Source organism: Coloeus monedula, assembly GCF_965178545.1.
Source record: "Coloeus monedula genome assembly, chromosome: 40".
NCBI classification, from domain to species: Eukaryota; Metazoa; Chordata; class Aves; order Passeriformes; family Corvidae; genus Coloeus; species Coloeus monedula.
The window spans coordinates 1,333,186-1,350,449 of record NC_138820.1 but is presented as its reverse complement, the minus strand read 5'-3'; the positions used below and the strand labels follow the sequence as shown (position 1 = coordinate 1,350,449).

Genomic DNA, 17,264 nt, shown 5'->3' with positions numbered 1-17,264 from the left:
CCCAGAGCCCCCCAAATCTCCCCCAGACCCCCTCAGACCCCTCAAATCCCCCACAGACCCCCCCAAATCTCCCCCAGGACCCCCAAATCTCCCCCAAATCCCCCCCAGAGCCTCCCAAATCCCCCTCAGACCCCTCAAATCTCCCCCAAATCTCCCCCAGACCCCCTCAGACCCCTCAAATCCCCCTCAGGACCCCCCCCGGACCCCCTCAGACCCCTCAAATCTCCCCCAAATCCTCCCAGGACCCCCTCAGACCCCCCCAAATCCCCCCCTAATCCCTCCAGATCTTCCCCAGAGCCCCCCAAATCTCCCCCAGACCCCCTGAGACCCCTCAAATCTCCCCCAAATCCCCCTCAGGACCCCCTCAGACCCCCCCAAATCCCCCCCTAATCCCTCCAGATCTTCCCCAGAGCCCCCCAAATCTCCCCCAGACCCCCCCAAATCTCCCCCAGACCCCTCAAATCCCCCTCAGACCCCCCCAAATCCCTCCCCCCCCTCCCCCCAGGACCCCCCCTCCAATCTGTCTCTCCCCTCCCCCCCCCCAGGTGGCCTCTCTCTGCTCCGAGTCCCTGGTGGTCGCCAACGCCCTGGCCCGGCCTTGGGTGCCCCCCCTGACCGCCCCTCCCCCCCCCACCTCAGCACCCCCCTCTGACCCCTCCTCATTCCGCCCCCTCCCCCCACCCCCACCCAAACCCCTCCCCCATCCCCCACCCGAGGTGGGGGAGGGGCGCTCCCAAACCCCTCCCCCACCCGCCCCTCCCCCACCTCCCCTTTGCAAAGGGGCGGGCGAGGCGGTGCCGCCGCCCCTCCCCCACCCTCCCTCGGTTGCCGGGGTGGGGGTGGGGCCGGGGGGGGGAGGGGTGGGGCCGGGTGGGGGAGGGGCTCGGCCGCGCCGCCCCGTGTTCGTGCACTACGACAAGGAGGAGGCGTCGGACGTGGAGATCTCGCTCGAGAGCGACTCGGACGATTCCGTGGTGATCGTGCCCAAAAAAGCCCCCCCGGAGCGAGCCGGCATCGCCCCTCCCCCACCGCCACCCCCTCCCCCACCGCCACCGCCACCGCCGACCCCCCCCGAGGCGCGCGAGGAGGGGGGGGAGGGGAGGGATGTGAGGGGGGAGGGGGAGGATGGGGGGGGTGGGGAGGGGGATGGGGAGGAGGAGGAGGAAGAGGAGGAGGAGGAGGAAGAGGAGGAGGAGGAGGAGGAGGAAGGCGGCGGGGTGGGGGTGGGGGAGGGAGGAGAAGGGGCAGCGCCCCTCCCCCACCCGCCCCCAGCGCAGAGCCCGGGCAGGGGAGGGGAGGGGGAGGGGCAGGAGGGAGGGGTGGGGGAGGGGCCGGCGGTGATCAACATCAACAGCAGCGAGGAGGAGGAGGAGGAGGAGGAGGAGGAGGAGGAAGAGTTCGGGGAGGAAGAGGAGGAGGAGGAGGAGGAGTTCTTTGAGGAGGAAGAGGAGGAGTTCGAGGAGGAGGAGCTGGAGGAGGAGGAGGAGGAGGAGGAAGAGTTCGAGGAGGAGGAGGAGGAGTTCGAGGAGGAAGAGGAGGGGGAGGGGCTGTCGGAGGAGGAGGAGGAGGAGGAGGAAGAGGAGGGGGCAGCCGAAGCGGGTGGGGGAGGGGCGGTGCTGCTGATGGAAGTGGACGAGCCCTCCCCCGCCCCTCCCCCACCCCCTCCCCCCATCCCGGAAACGCCCCCCGAGCCCCTCCCCCCACACCCACCCGAAACGGGGGGGGGAGGGGCGGAAGAACCGCGGCCCCTCCCCCACCCCGACCCCACCCCTCCCCTCCCCCCTCCCAGCCCCCTCCCCCCGCCCCTGCAGCCCCTCCCCCACCCCGAGGGCTCCGCCCCTCCCCCCGCCCTCGAGGCCGCCCCTTCCCCTCCCCCACCCGAACCCCCCGGGCCGGGGCGCAGCCCCTCCCCCACCGCCCCTCCCCCACTGCAGGAGGAGCCCCCCGAGCCCCCCCCGGGCAAGGAGGAGGTAACGGGGGGGGGGGGAGGGGATTTGGGGTGAATTTGGGGGATTTTGGGGGTCCTGGAAGGGTTTTGAGGGGGGAGTTGGGGGGAGTTTGGGGGTCCTGGAAGGGTTTTGGGGGGATTTGGGGTGAATTTGGGGGATTTTGGGGGGTACTGGAAGGGTTTTAGGGGGGGATTTTGGGGGGAGTTTGGGGGTCCTGGAAGGGTTTTGGGGGGATTTGGGGTGAATTTGGGGGATTTTGGGGGTCCTGGAAGGGTTTTAGGGGGGGATTTGGGGTGAATTTGGGGGATTTTGGGGGGTCCTGGAAGGGTTTTTGGGGGGGATTTTGGAGTTTTGGGGGGGATTTGGGGGTCCTGGAAGGGTTTTGGAGGGGGATTTGGGGGAGATTTGGGGTGAATTTGGGGGATTTGGGGGGTCCTGGAAGGGTTTTAGGGGGGGATTTGAGGGTCCTGGAAGGGGTTTAGAGGGGATTTTGGGGTTTTGGGGGAGATTTGGGGTGAATTTGGGGGATTTTGGGGGTCCTGGAAGGGTTTTGAGGGGGGATTTGGGGGAGTTTGGGGGTCCTGGAAGGGGTTTAGGGGGATTTGGGAGTCCTGGGAAGGTTTTGGGGGAGATTTGGGGTGAATTTAGGGAATTTTGGGGGTCCTGGAAGGGTTTTAGGGGGGGATTTTGGGGGAGTTTGGGGGTCCTGGAAGGGTTTTGGGGGGATTTGGGGTGAATTTGGGGGATTTTGGGGGTCCTGGGAAGGTTTTGGGGGAGATTTGGGGTGAATTTAGGGAATTTTGGGGGTCCTGGAAGGGTTTTAGGGGGGGATTTTGGGGGAGTTTGGGGGTCCTGGAAGGGTTTTGGGGGGATTTGGGGTGAATTTGGGGGATTTTGGGGGGTCCTGGAAGGGTTTTTGGGGGGGATTTTGGAGTTTTGGGGGGGATTTGGGGGTCCTGGAAGGGTTTTGGGGGGGGATTTGGGGGAGATTTGGGGTGAATTTGGGGGATTTGGGGGGTCCTGGAAGGGTTTTAGGGGGGGATTTGAGGGTCCTGGAAGGGGTTTAGAGGGGATTTTGGGGTTTTGGGGGAGATTTGGGGTGAATTTGGGGGATTTTGGGGGTCCTGGAAGGGTTTTAGGGGGGATTTGGGGGGAGTTTGGGGGTCCTGGAAGGGGTTTAGGGGGATTTGGGAGTCCTGGGAAGGTTTTGGGGGAGATTTGGGGTGAATTTGGGGAATTTTGGGGGTCCTGGAAGGGTTTTAGGGGGGGATTTTGGGGAATTTTGGGGGTCCTGGAAGGGGTTTAGGGGGAGATTTTGGGGTTTTGGGGGAGATTTGGGGTGAATTTGGGGGATTTTGGGGGTCCTGGAAGGGTTTTAGGGGGGATTTGGGGTGAATTTAGGGAATTTTTGAGGTCCTGGAAGGGTTTTAGGGGGGATTTGGGGGATTTTGGGGGTCCTGGGAAGGTTTTGGGGGAGATTTGGGGTGAATTTAGGGAATTTCGGGGGTCCTGGGAAGGTTTTGGGGGAGATTTGGGGTGAATTTGGGGGATTTTGGGGGTCCTGGGAAGGTTTTGGGGGAGATTTGGGGTGAATTTAGGGAATTTTGGAGGTCCTGGAAGGGTTTTAGGGGGGGATTTTGGGGGAGTTTGGGGGTCCTGGAAGGGTTTTGGGGGGATTTGGGGTGAATTTGGGGGATTTTGGGGGTCCTGGAAGGGTTTTAGGGGGGGATTTGGGGTGAATTTGGGGGATTTTGGGGGGTCCTAGAAGGGTTTTTGGGGGGGATTTTGGAGTTTTGGGGGGGATTTGGGGGTCCTGGAAGGGTTTGGGGGGGGGATTTGGGGGAGATTTGGGGTGAATTTGGGGGATTTTGGGGGTCCTGGAAGGGTTTTAGGGGGGGATTTGAGGGTCCTGGAAGGGGTTTAGAGGGGATTTTGGGGTTTTGAGGGGGATTTGGGGGTCCGGGGAGGGTTTTTGGGGGGATTTGGGGTGAATTTGGGGGATTTTGGGGGTCCTGGGAAGGTTTTGGGGGGATTTGGGGTGAATTTAGGGAATTTTGGAGGTCCTGGAAGGGTTTTAGGGGGGATTTGGGATGAATTTGGGGGATTTTGGGGTCCTGGAAGGGAATTGAGGAATCCTGGAAGGGAATTTGGGGGTCCAGGGGGAATTGGGGGGTCTCTAAATGAGGAGGGGGCTCAATTTTGGGACCCCTCTTGACACCCCCCGCCCCCCCCAGGAGCAGGACGAGACCACCACGATGTTGGCCGATTTCATCGACTGCCCCCCCGACGACGAGAAGACCCCCGAAACCCCCCTGTGACCCCCCAAAATCCCCCCCAAACCCCCCAAATTCGGGGGCGTTTCCCGCATTTAATAAAAGCCGCCCCCTCCCCAAATAAACGCCGTGCCCGGTCCTCCGCGCCGCCAGGGGGCGCTGTGCGGCGGGAGCCCTCTCGTTGGCCCCCGGCGCCTTCGCGCCGCGTGACGTCAGCGAAGCGCGCCAAGAAGACGCGGCCGCCATGATGGCGCCGTGAGGGAGCCGCGGCCGCCATGAGGGAGCCGCCGCCATGAAGCCGCCGTGGCGGCCCCGCGTGGCCCCGTCGCGTTTCGCGGACGCTCCGCAGAGCCCCGAGAGGCCCCAGCGCGGCCCTTGGGGGCTGCGGGAGAAGCGGGCGCTGCTGGTGGAGCTCCGCGCCCGGGCCCAGCGCGGCCTATCCGAGCAGCGGCTGCTGGCGGAGCTGAGGGAGCGGCTGCCCCGCAGGAGCGAAGAGGAGGTGGGGAGGGCGGGGGGCGTCCCCAAGGGACCCCTCGGGGAGTCCTCGAAGCGCCTGCGAGGGTCGGGAACCAACCCCCAAACCCCTTCTGGGGACCCCTAAAATCGCCCCCTCAGGGACCCCAAATTTCCTCCGGGATCCCAGAATCCCCTCAGGGATCCCCAAAATCACCTCACAGACCCCAAAATCCCCTCAGACACCCCAAATCCCCCTCAGAGATCCCAAAATCCCCTCAGAGACCCCAAATCCCCCCCAGGACCCAAATTCCCCTCAGGGCCCCCCAAATTCCCCTCACGGCCCCCCAAATTCCCCTCAGAGATCCCCAAATCCCCTCAGGGATCCCAAATTCCCCTCAGAGATCCCAAAATTCTGCTTAGGGACCCCAAAATCCCCCGGGACCTCCAAATTCCCCTCAGAGACCCCAAATTCCCCTCAGAGACCCCAAATTTCCCCCCCAAAATCCCCTCAGAGACCCCAAACCCCCTCCAGGACCCCAAAATCCCCCGGGACCCCCAAATTCCCCTCAGAGACCCCAGATTCTCCCCCCAAATCCCCTCAGAGACCCCAAAATTCCTCTCAGGACCTCAAAATGCTCTCTGAGACCCCAACCCCCCTCCAGGACCACAAAATCCCCTCAGGGACCCCCACATTCCCCTCAGAGACCCCAAAATTCCCCTCAGGGACCCCAGAATCCCCTCAGAGACCCCAAATTCCCCTCAGGGACCCCAAAATCCCCTTAGAGATCCCTAAATTCCCCTCAGGGACCCCAAAATCCCCTCAGGGACCCCAAATTCCCTTCAGAGATCCCAAATTCCCCTCAGAGATCCCAAAATTCCCCTCAGGGACCCCAAAATCCCCTCAGAGATCCCAAATTCCCTTCAGAGATCCCAAATTCCCCTCAGAGATCCCAAAATTCCCCTCAGGGACCCCAAAATCCTCTCAGAGATCCCAAATTCCCCTCAGAGATCCCAAAATTCCCCTCAGGGACCCCAAAATCCCCTCAGGGACCCCAAATTCCCTTCAGAGATCCCAAATTCCCCTCAGAGATCCCAAAATTCCCCTCAGGGACCCCAAAATCCCCTCAGAGATCCCAAATTCCCCTCAGAGATCCCAAAATTCCCCTCAGGGACCCCAAAATCCCCTCAGGGACCCCAAATTCCCTTCAGAGATCCCAAATTCCCCTCAGAGATCCCAAAATTCCCCTCAGGGACCCCAAAATCCCCTCAGAGATCCCAAATTCCCTTCAGAGATCCCAAATTCCCCTCAGAGATCCCAAAATTCCCCTCAGGGACCCCAAAATCCTCTCAGAGATCCCAAATTCCCCTCAGAGATCCCAAAATTCCCCTCAGGGACCCCAAAATCCCCTCAGGGACCCCAAATTCCCTTCAGAGATCCCAAATTCCCCTCAGAGATCCCAAAATTCCCCTCAGGGACCCCAAAATCCCCTCAGAGATCCCAAATTCCCCTCAGAGATCCCAAAATTCCCCTCAGGGACCCCAAAATCCCCTCAGGGACCCCAAATTCCCTTCAGAGATCCCAAATTCCCCTCAGAGATCCCAAAATTCCCCTCAGGGACCCCAAAATCCCCTCAGAGACCCCAAATTCCCTTCAGAGATCCCAAATTCCCCTCAGAGATCCCAAAATTCCCCTCAGGGACCCCAAAATCCTCTCAGAGATCCCAAATTCCCCTCAGAGATCCCAAATTCCCCTCAGGGACCCCAAAATCCCCTCAGGGACCCCAAATTCCCCTCAGAGATCCCAAATTCCCCTCAGAGATCCCAAAATTCCCCTCAGGGACCCCAAAATCCCCTCAGGGACCCCAAATTCCCTTCAGAGATCCCAAATTCCCCTCAGAGATCCCAAAATTCCCCTCAGGGACCCCAAAATCCCCTCAGAGACCCCAAATTCCCTTCAGAGATCCCAAATTCCCCTCAGAGATCCCAAAATTCCCCTCAGGGACCCCAAAATCCCCTCAGAGACCCCAAATTCCCTTCAGAGATCCCAAATTCCCCTCAGAGATCCCAAAATTCCCCTCAGGGACCCCAAATTCCCTTCAGAGATCCCAAATTCCCCTCAGGGACCCCAAAATCCCCTCAGGGACCCCAAAATCCCCTCAGAGATCCCAAATTCCCCTCAGAGATCCCAAAATTCCCCTCAGGGACCCCAGAATCCCCTCAGAGACCCCAGATTCCCCTCAGAGATCCCAAAATTCCCCTCAGGGACCCCAAAATCCTCTCAGGGACCCCAAAATCCCCTCAGAGATCCCAAATTCCCCTCAGAAACCCCAGAATTCCCCCCAAAATTCCCCTCAGGGACCCCAAAATCCCCTCAGGGACCCCAAATCCCCCCCCAAAATCCCCTCAGGGACCCCAAATCCCCCCCCAAAATCCCCTCAGGGACCCCAAATCTCCCCCCAAAATCCCCTCAGGGACCCCAAATTCCCTTCAGAGACCCCAAATTCCCCTCAGAGATCCCAAAATTCCCCTCAGGGACCCCAAAATTCCCCTCAGAGACCCCAAATTCCCCTCAGAGATCCCAAAATCCCCTCAGAGATCCCAAAATTCCCCTCAGGGACCCCAAAATCCCCTCAGGGACCCCAAATTCCCTTCAGAGACCCCAAATTCCCCTCAGAGATCCCAAAATTCCCCTCAGGGACCCCAAAATTCCCCTCAGAGACCCCAAATTCCCTTCAGAGATCCCAAATTCCCCTCAGAGATCCCAAAATTCCCCTCAGGGACCCCAAAATCCTCTCAGAGACCCCAAATTCCCTTCAGAGATCCCAAATTCCCCTCAGAGACCCCAAAATCCCCTCAGGGACCCCAAATTCCCTTCAGAGATCCCAAATTCCCCTCAGAGATCCCAAAATTCCCCTCAGGGACCCCAAAATCCCCTCAGGGACCCCAAATTCCCTTCAGAGATCCCAAATTCCCCTCAGAGATCCCAAAATTCCCCTCAGGGACCCCAAAATCCCCTCAGGGACCCCAAAATCCCCTCAGAGATCCCAAATTCCCCTCAGAAACCCCAGAATTCCCCCCAAAATTCCCCTCAGGGACCCCAAAATCCCCTCAGGGACCCCAAATCCCCCCAAAATCCCCTCAGGGACCCCAAATCCCCCCCCAAAATCCCCTCAGGGACCCCAAAATCCCCTCAGAGATCCCAAATTCCCCTCAGAAACCCCAGAATTCCCCCCAAAATTCCCCTCAGGGACCCCAAAATCCCCTCAGGGACCCCAAATCCCCCCAAAATCCCCTCAGAGACCCCAAATTCCCCTCAGAAACCCCAGAATTCCCCCAAAATCCCCTCAGGGACCCCAAATCTCCCCCCAAAATCCCTCTCAGGGACCCCAAAATCCCCTCAGAGATCCCAAATTCCCCTCAGAAACCCCAGAATTCCCCCCAAAATTCCCCTCAGGGACCCCAAAATCCCCTCAGGGACCCCAAATCCCCCCAAAATCCCCTCAGAGACCCCAAATTCCCCTCAGAATCCCCAGAATTCCCCCAAAATCCCCTCAGGGACCCCAAATCCCCCCCCCAAAATCCCCTCAGGGACCCCAAAATCCCCTCAGAGATCCCAAATTCCCCTCAGAAACCCCAGAATTCCCCCAAAATTCCCCTCAGGGACCCCAAAATCCCCTCAGGGACCCCAAATCCCCCCAAAATCCCCTCAGAGACCCCAAATTCCCCTCAGAGACCCCAGAATTCCCCCCAAAATCCCCTCAGAGACCCCACGGGGAGATTTCGGGGGGGGGTCCCCAAACTCTTTGGGGGTTTCCCCGCTCCCCGTGTGGAGCTTTTCCCGCAGATTTTTGGGGACCCCTCCCCAAATTTGCCCCTTTTCCCCCTCCCCAGATCCGGGCGCTGCTGCTGCGGCTGCGGGGCCGCGCGGCCCGGGAGGCGCTGACCTCCAAATTCCGGAACCTTCTGCGCTTCCAGCGCCAGACCCGCGCCCCCATCCAGGTTCTTGGGGGGAATTTGGGCGATTTTGGGCAATTTGGGGAGTCCTGAGTGGAATTTGGGGGGTTCTGAGTGGAATTTGGGGGATTTTGGGGCAATTTGGGGGCTCCTGAGTGGATTTTGGGGGGATTTTGGGGGTCCTGGGCGCTGCCCTGACCTCGAAATTCCGGAACCTTCTGCGCTTCCAGCGCCAGACCCGCACCCCCATCCAGGTTCTTGGGGGGAATTTGGGCGATTTTGGGCAATTTGGGGAGTCCTGAGTGGAATTTGGGGGGTTTTGAGTGGGATTTGGGGGGTTTTGGGGGGGTTCTGAGTGGATTTTGGGGGGGATTTTGGGGGCTCCTGAGTGGAATTTGGGGGCTCCTGAGTGGAATTTGGGGGAATTTGGGCGATTTTGGGCAATTTGGGGAGTCCTGAGTGGAATTTGGGGGGGTTTTGAGGAGGATTTGGGGGGTTTTGGGGGGGTTCTGAGTGGATTTTGGGGGGGATTTTGGGGGGGATTTGGGGGCCTCCTGAGTGGAATTTGGGGGCTCCTGAGTGGAATTTGGGGGATTTTGGGGGGATTTGGGGGATTTTGGGGTGTCCTGAGTGGAATTTGGGGGATTTTGGGGCAATTTGGGGGGTCCTGAGGGGATTTTGGGGGTCCTGGGCGCTGCCCTGACCTCGAAATTCCGGAACCTTCTGCGCTTCCAGCGCCAGACCCGCGCCCCCATCCAGGTTCTTGGGGGGAATTTGGGCGATTTTGGGCAATTTGGGGAGTCCTGAGTGGAATTTGGGGGGTTTTGAGTGGGATTTGGGGGGTTTTGGGGGGGTTCTGAGTGGATTTTGGGGGGGATTTGGGGGCTCCTGAGTGGAATTTGGGGGGATTTGGGGGATTTTGGGGTGTCCTGAGTGGAATTTGGGGGGTTCTGAGTGGAATTTGGGGGATTGTTTGACAAATTAGGGGATCCCGAATGGAATTTTGAGGATTTTGGGGAATTTTTGGGCACTTTGGGGGGTCCTGAGTGGATTTTGGGGGGATTTTGGGGGTCCTGGGCGCTGCCCTGACCTCCAAATTCCGGAACCTTCTGCGCTTCCAGCGCCAGACCCGCGCCCCCATCCAGGTTCTTGGGGGGAATTTGGGCGATTTTGGGCAATTTGGGGGGTCCTGAGTGGGATTTGGGGGGTTTTGAGTGGGATTTGGGGGGTTTTGGGGGGGTTCTGAGTGGATTTTGGGGGGGATTTTGGGGGGGATTTGGGGGATCCTGAGTGGAATTTGGGGGCTCCTGAGTGGAATTTGGGGGGATTTGGGGGATTTTGGGGTGTTCTGAGTGGAATTTGGGGGGTTCTGAGTGGAATTTGGGGGATTTTGGGGCAATTTGGGGGGTCCTGAGTGGATTTTGGGGGGATTTTGGGGGTCCTGGGCGCTGCCCTGACCTCCAAATTCCGGAACCTTCTGCGCTTCCAGCGCCAGACCCGCGCCCCCATCCAGGTTCTTGGGGGGAATTTGGGCGATTTTGGGCAATTTGGGGAGTCCTGAGTGGAATTTGGGGGGTTTTGAGTGGGATTTGGGGGGTTTTGAGTGGATTTTGGGGGGGATTTTGGGGGGGATTTGGGGGCTCCTGAGTGGAATTTGGGGGCTCCTGAGTGGAATTTGGGGGAATTTGGGCGATTTTGGGCAATTTGGGGAGTCCTGAGTGGAATTTGGGGGGTTTTGAGGAGGATTTGGGGGGTTTTGGGGGGGTTCTGAGTGGATTTTGGGGGGGATTTGGGGGCCTCCTGAGTGGAATTTGGGGGCTCCTGAGTGGAATTTGGGGGGTTTGGGGGGGATTTGGGGGATTTTGGGGTGTCCTGAGTGGAATTTGGGGGATTTTGGGGCAATTTGGGGGGTCCTGAGGGGATTTTGGGGGTCCTGGGCGCTGCCCTGACCTCGAAATTCCGGAACCTTCTGCGCTTCCAGCGCCAGACCCGCGCCCCCATCCAGGTTCTTGGGGGGAATTTGGGCGATTTTGGGCAATTTGGGGAGTCCTGAGTGGAATTTGGGGGGTTTTGAGTGGGATTTGGGGGGTTTTGGGGGGGTTCTGAGTGGATTTTGGGGGGGATTTTGGGGGCTCCTGAGTGGAATTTGGGGGCTCCTGAGTGGAATTTGGGGGGTTTTGGGGGGATTTGGGGAATTTTGGGGGGGATTTTGGGGTGTCCTGAGTGGAATTTGAGGGGTTCTGAGTGGAATTTGGGGGGATTTGGGGGATTTTGGGGTGTTCTGAGTGGAATTTGGGGGGTTCTGAGTGGAATTTGGGGGATTTTGGGGCAATTTGGGGGGTCCTGAGTGGATTTTGGGGGGATTTTGGGGGTCCTGGGCGCTGCCCTGACCTCCAAATTCCGGAACCTTCTGCGCTTCCAGCGCCAGACCCGCGCCCCCATCCAGGTTCTTGGGGGGAATTTGGGCGATTTTGGGCAATTTGGGGGGTCCTGAGTGGGATTTGGGGGGTTTTGAGTGGGATTTGGGGGGTTTTGGGGGGGTTCTGAGTGGATTTTGGGGGGGATTTTGGGGGGGATTTGGGGGATCCTGAGTGGAATTTGGGGGCTCCTGAGTGGAATTTGGGGGGATTTGGGGGATTTTGGGGTGTTCTGAGTGGAATTTGGGGGGTTCTGAGTGGAATTTGGGGGATTTTGGGGCAATTTGGGGGGTCCTGAGTGGATTTTGGGGGGATTTTGGGGGTCCTGGGCGCTGCCCTGACCTCCAAATTCCGGAACCTTCTGCGCTTCCAGCGCCAGACCCGCGCCCCCATCCAGGTTCTTGGGGGGAATTTGGGCGATTTTGGGCAATTTGGGGAGTCCTGAGTGGAATTTGGGGGGTTTTGAGTGGGATTTGGGGGGTTTTGGGGGGGTTCTGAGTGGATTTTGGGGGGGATTTTGGGGGCTCCTGAGTGGAATTTGGGGGCTCCTGAGTGGAATTTGGGGGGATTTGGGGGGATTTGGGGGATTTTGGGGTGTCCTGAGTGGAATTTGGGGGGTTCTGAGTGGAATTTGGGGGATTTTGGGGCAATTTGGGGGGTCCTGAGGGGATTTTGGGGGGATTTTGGGGGTCCTGGGCGCTGCCCTGACCTCCAAATTCCGGAACCTTCTGCGCTTCCAGCGCCAGACCCGCGCCCCCATCCAGGTTCTTGGGGGGAATTTGGGCGATTTTGGGCAATTTGGGGGGTCCTGAGTGGAATTTGGGGGGTTTTGAGTGGGATTTGGGGGGGTTCTGAGTGGATTTTGGGGGGGATTTTGGGGGGGATTTGGGGGCTCCTGAGTGGAATTTGGGGGGATTTGGGGGATTTTGGGGTGTCCTGAGTGGAATTTGGGGGGTTCTGAGTGGAATTTGGGGGATTTTGGGGCAATTTGGGGGCTCCTGAGTGGATTTTGGGGGGATTTTGGGGGTCCTGGGTGCTGCCCTGACCTCCAAATTCCGGAACCTTCTGCGCTTCCAGCGCCAGACCCGCGCCCCCATCCAGGTTCTTGGGGGGAATTTGGGCGATTTTGGGCAATTTGGGGAGTCCTGAGTGGAATTTGGGGGGTTTTGAGTGGGATTTGGGGGGTTTTGGGGGGGTTCTGAGTGGATTTTGGGGGGGATTTTGGGGGGGATCCTGAGTGGAATTTGGGGGCTCCTGAGTGGAATTTGGGGGGATTTGGGGGGATTTGGGGAATTTTGGGGGGGATTTTGGGGTGTCCTGAGTGGAATTTGGAGGGTTCTGAGTGGAATTTGGGGGATTTTGGGGCAATTTGGGGGCTCCTGAGTGGATTTTGGGGGGATTTTGGGGGTCCTGGGCGCTGCCCTGACCTCCAAATTCCGGAACCTTCTGCGCTTCCAGCGCCAGACCCGCGCCCCCATCCAGGTTCTTGGGGGGAATTTGGGCGATTTTGGGCAATTTGGGGAGTCCTGAGTGGAATTTGGGGGGTTTTGAGTGGGATTTGGGGGGTTTTGAGTGGGATTTGGGGGGTTTCGGGGGAGTTCTGAGTGGATTTTGGGGGGGATTTGGGGGCTCCTGAGTGGAATTTGGGGGCTCCTGAGTGGAATTTGGGGGGATTTGGGGGATTTTGGGGTGTCCTGAGTGGAATTTGGGGGGTTCTGAGTGGAATTTGGGGGATTGTTTGACAAATTAGGGGATCCCGAATGGAATTTTGAGGATTTTGGGGAATTTTTGGGCACTTTGGGGGGTCCTGAGTGGATTTTGGGGGGATTTTGGGGGTCCTGGGTGCTGCCCTGACCTCGAAATTCCGGAACCTTCTGCGCTTCCAGCGCCAGACCCGCGCCCCCATCCAGGTTCTTGGGGGGAATTTGGGCGATTTTGGGCAATTTGGGGAGTCCTGAGTGGAATTTGGGGGGTTTTGAGGGGGATTTGGGGGATTTTGAGTGGAATTTGGGGGGTTTTGGGGGGGTTCTGAGTGGAATTTGGGGGGATTTTGGGGGCTCCTGAGTGGAATTTGGGGGATTGTTTGACAAATTAGGGGATCCCGAATGGAATTTTGAGGATTTTTGGGCAATTTGGGGGGTCCTGAGTGGAATTTGGGGGGGTTCTGAGTGGAATTTGGGGCGTTTTGGGGCAATTTGGGGGGTCCTGATTGGATTTTGGGGGTCCTGGGTGCTCCCTGAGCCCGAAATTCCAGAATTTCCTGCAATTCCGCGCCCACATCCGGGTTTTTGGGGGAATTTCGGGGATTTTGGGGGGTTCTGAGTGGAATTTTGGGGATTCTGGGGGGGATTTTGGGGGGTCCTGAGTGGAATTTGGGGGGTCCTGGGTGGATTTTGGGGGAATTTTTTGCAATTTAGGGGCTCCTGAGTGGAATTTGGGGGATTTTGGGGGGTCCTGAGTGGATTTTGGGGTCTTTTAACCGATTTTTGGGGTTTTTCGGGGTCTCCAAACCGAATTTTGGGGTCTTTTAACCGATTTTTGGGTTTTTTTTGGGGTCCCCAAACCGAATTTTGGGGTCTTTTAACCAATTTTTGGGGTTTTTTCAGGGTCCCCAAACTGAATTTTGGGGTATTTTAACCGATTCTGGGGTTTTTCGGGGTCCCCAAATGCAATTTGGGGGTATTTTAACTGATTTTTGGGGTCCCCAAATGGAATTTTGGGGTCTTTTAACAGATTTTGGGGTTTTTTTGGGGTCTTTTAACGGATTTTGGGGTCCCCAGATGTGGCAGGACCTGGCTCAGACCCTGCAGGGGGCCCTGGAGGGACCCCCCAGCGCCGCCTTCTCCCAGGTCAGGGGGTCTGGGGGGATTTTGGGGGGTCCTGGGGGGGTTTGGGGGGTCCCGGGGGGATTTTGGGGGGTCCCGGGGGGATTTTGGGGGGTCCTGGGGGGTTTTTGGGGGGTCCTGGGGGGTTTTTTTGGAGGTTTTTTGGGGGGTCCCAGGGTGGTTTGGGGGATCCCAGGGGGGATTTTGGGGGTCCCTGAGGGATTTTGGGGTTCTGGGGAGGTTTTTGGGGGTCCCAGAGGGGTTTTTTGGGGGTTCCCCTTTTCCCCCACCCCAAACTTTGGGGGGAAATCCCCCCAAATTCCCCCAAAACCCCCAAAATCCCCCCAAAAATTCCCTAAATCTCCTAAAATCCCCCCAAATCCCCCAAATCTCCCCCAAAATCCCCCCCAAAACCCCCCAAATCCCCCCAAAATCCCCCCAAAACCCCCAAATCCTCCCAAAATCCCCCCAAAACTCCCCCAAACTCCCCCCAAAAGCCCCCAAAATCCCCAAAATCCCCCCACATCTCCCCAAACCCCCAAAGTCCCCCCAAAGTCCCCCCAAATCCCCCTAAAATCCCCCCAAAATCCCCTAAAATCCCCCCAAATCCCCTAAAATGCCCCCAAAATCCCCCCAAAATCCCCCAAATCCCCCCAAAATCCCCCCAAAATCCCCCAAATTCCCCCTAAAATCCCCCCAAAATCCCCCAAAATCCCCCAAATTCCTCCTAAAATCCCCCTAAAATCCCCCCAAAATCCCCAAATCCCCCAAAACCTCCCCAAATCACCCCCAAATCCACCCAAATCTCCCCCAAAACCCCCCAAAACCCCCCTAAAACCCCTTAAATCCCCCAAAATCCCCCTTAAATCTCCCCTAAATCCCTCTTAAATTCCCCGAAAATCCCCCAAATTCCCCCCAAAACCCCCCAAAATCCCCAAATCCCCCCAAAATCCCCAAATCTCCCCCCAGGTGCTGATGGTGGCGGCCACGGAGCCCCTGACCCGAAACCACTCCCGACCCCCCCAAAATTTGGGACTTTCGGAGCCCCCCCCGAATTCGGGGTCCCCCCAAATGGGATTTGGGGCGGATTTGGGGAAAATTTACGAATTCTTGGGTGCCCTCAGCGCGGGGGGGGAGGGGCCCCCCCTGAACCCCTCAGGTGAGAGCCCCAAAATTTCGGGAATGGCCCCAAAAATTGGGGAGGGGGGAGGGGGGAGAATCCCCAAAAAATTCTTGGGAAGAGCCTGAAAAGTTGGGAGGGAAAATCCCGAAAATCCCGAAAAATTTGGGGGGGGGGAATTGGGAGGGGGGGGGGGTCCCCAAAATTGGGGGGTCCCAGGTCCAAACTGGGGGGTCCAGTTCCAAACTGGGAGGTCCCAGTTCCAAACTGGGGAGTCCCAGTCCCAAACTGGGGGGTCCCAGTCCCATTTTGGGGGGTCCCAGTCCCAAACTGGGGAGTCCCAGTCCCATTTTGGGGATCCCAGTCCCAAACTGGGGGGTCCAGTTCCAAACTGGGGGTTCCAGTCCCAAACTGGGGAGTCCCAGTTCCAAACTGGGAGGTCCCAGTCCCAAACTGGGGGGTTCTGGGTCCAAACTGGGGGGTCCCAGTCCTATTTGGGGGGGGTCCCAGTCCCAAACTGGGGGGTCCCAGTCCCAAACTGGGGGGTCCAGTTCCAAACTGGGGGGTTCTGGGTCCATTTGAGGGGGGGTCCCAGTCCCATTTGGGGGGTCCCAGTTCCAAACTGGGGGATCCCAGTCCCATTTTGGGGGGTCCCAGTCCCATTTTGGGGGTACCAGTCCCCAACTGGGGGGTTCCAGGTCCAAACTGGGGGTCCCAGTCCCCAAACAGGGGCAATCCCAGTCCCAAACTGGGGGGTCCCAGTCCCAAACTGGGGGGTCCCAATCCCAAACTGGGGGGTCCAGTCCCATTTGGGGGGTCCCAGTCCCAAACTGGGGAATCCCAGTCCTATTTTGGGGGTCCCAGTCCCCAACTGGGGGGTTCTGGGTCCAAACTGGGGGGTCCCAGTCCCCAAATTGGGGGTCCCAGTCCCCAAACTGGGGCGATCCCAGTCCCAAACTGGGGGGTTCTGGGTCCAAACTGGGGGGTCCCAGTCCTATTTGGGGGGGGTCCCAGTCCCAAACTGGGGGGTCCCAGTCCCAAACTGCGGGGTCCAGTCCCAAACTGGGGGGTTCTGGGTCCATTTGGGGGGGTCCCAGTCCCATTTGGGGGGTCCCAGTTCCAAACTGGGGGATCCCAGTCCCATGTTGGTGATCCCAGTTCCAAACTGGGGGATCCCAGTCCCAAACTGGGGCGATCCCAGTCCCATTTTGGGGATCCCAGTCCCATTTTGGGGGATCCCAGTCCCAAACTGGGAGGTCCCAGTCCCATTTGGGGCGATCCCAGTCCCATTTCGGGGCGATCCCAGTCCCATTTTGGTGATCCCAGTCCCAAACTGGGGCGATCCCAGTCCCATGTTGGTGATCCCAGTCCCAAACTGGGGGATCCCAGTCCCAAACTGGGGGATCCCAGTCCCATTTTGGGGGATCCCAGTCCCAAACTGGGGCGATCCCAGTCCCAAACTGGGGGATCCCAGTCCCAAACTGGGGCGATCCCAGTCCCAAACTGGGGGATCCCAGTCCCAAACTGGGGCGATCCCAGTCCCAAACTGGGCCTCCCTGACCCCTTTCCCCCCCCCCCGCGCAGAGTCCGCCGTGGTTCTGTCCTTACTGGGAGCGCTGCCAGCCGAACTGGGAGCACTGGGAGCACTGGGAGCACTGGGAGCGCTGCAGCGCCACCTGCGGGGGGTCTGGGGGTCCCTGAGCGCCCCCCAAGGCCCGGGGGGGGCCCCCCAGGACCCCTCCCCAAATCGCGGCCCCCCCAAATCGCCCTGGGCGGGGGCGGGGCTCTGCCCCCTCAACCCCTTACTGGTGCCACTGGGCTTACTGGGACGGGCGGGCTGAGCGCCCCCGTCCGGAGGGGGGGCACGATTCCAGAGGGGGGTCCCAAAAATCCCGGGGGGGTCCCAAAATTCCCAATTTTGGGGGGGGGGGAGGATTCCAAAATTCCCAATTTTGGGGGGTTCCAAAATTCTCACTTTTTGGGGAGGATCCGAAATTCCCAATTTTGGGGGGGTTCAAAATTCCCAATTTTGGGGGGGGGAGGATTCCAAAATTCCCAATTTTGGGGGGGTTCAAAATTCCCAATTTTGGGGAGGATCCAAAATTCCCAATTTTGGGGAGGTTCAAAATTCCCAATTTTGGGGGGGTTCAAAATTCCCAATTTTGGGGAGGATCCAAAATTCCCAATTTTGGGGGGGTTCAAAATTCCCACTTTTTAGGGGGGGTCCGAAATTCCCACTTTTTAGGGGGGTCCAAAATTCCCAATTTTGG

The 17,264-nt window shown here is 58.7% G+C and overlaps 2 protein-coding genes across 6 annotated transcripts in view; both read left to right on the top strand.

Annotated features, from left to right (window-relative positions):
* The window catches only part of PELP1 (proline, glutamate and leucine rich protein 1), a 44,035-nt gene extending 39,709 nt beyond the window's left edge, over window positions 1-4,326 (top strand). For all 4 annotated transcript variants that reach the window (XM_082300513.1, XM_082300512.1, XM_082300511.1 and 1 more), the window contains 2 exons: window positions 546-1,970; window positions 4,184-4,326. In XM_082300513.1, coding sequence (XP_082156639.1) covers window positions 546-1,970; window positions 4,184-4,267 — 1,509 coding nt within the window. In that variant the 3' untranslated portion in view covers window positions 4,268-4,326. The remainder of the gene's footprint in view (window positions 1-545; window positions 1,971-4,183) is intronic.
* Window positions 4,327-4,439: 113 nt separating this feature from the next.
* Window positions 4,440-16,902, top strand: SNAPC2 (small nuclear RNA activating complex polypeptide 2). Of its 2 annotated transcripts, XM_082300537.1 has the most exons (5): window positions 4,440-4,721; window positions 8,570-8,677; window positions 13,830-13,898; window positions 14,844-15,033; window positions 16,579-16,902. In XM_082300537.1, exons 1-5 carry the CDS (start codon window positions 4,515-4,517, stop codon window positions 16,833-16,835), a joined length of 831 nt encoding a protein of 276 aa, XP_082156663.1. In that variant the 5' UTR covers window positions 4,440-4,514; the 3' UTR covers window positions 16,836-16,902. The 2 variants fall into 2 exon arrangements, with proteins under 2 accessions (XP_082156663.1, XP_082156664.1); XM_082300538.1 differs by lacking the exon at window positions 13,830-13,898.
* Window positions 16,903-17,264: the final 362 nt, after the last annotated feature.

What these genes read in the sequence shown, in the direction of transcription:
- SNAPC2 (XM_082300537.1), top strand. Translation starts at nt 4,515, where the DNA reads ATGAAGCCGCCGTGGCGGCCCCGCGTGGCCCCGTCGCGTTTCGCGGAC. An exon ending in CCCGCAGGAGCGAAGAGGAG is followed by an intron (nt 4,722 to 8,569) that starts GTGGGGAGGGCG and finishes CCCCCTCCCCAG; the next exon opens with ATCCGGGCGCTGCTGCTGCG. An exon ending in CCAGCGCCGCCTTCTCCCAG is followed by an intron (nt 13,899 to 14,843) that starts GTCAGGGGGTCT and finishes ATCTCCCCCCAG; the next exon opens with GTGCTGATGGTGGCGGCCAC.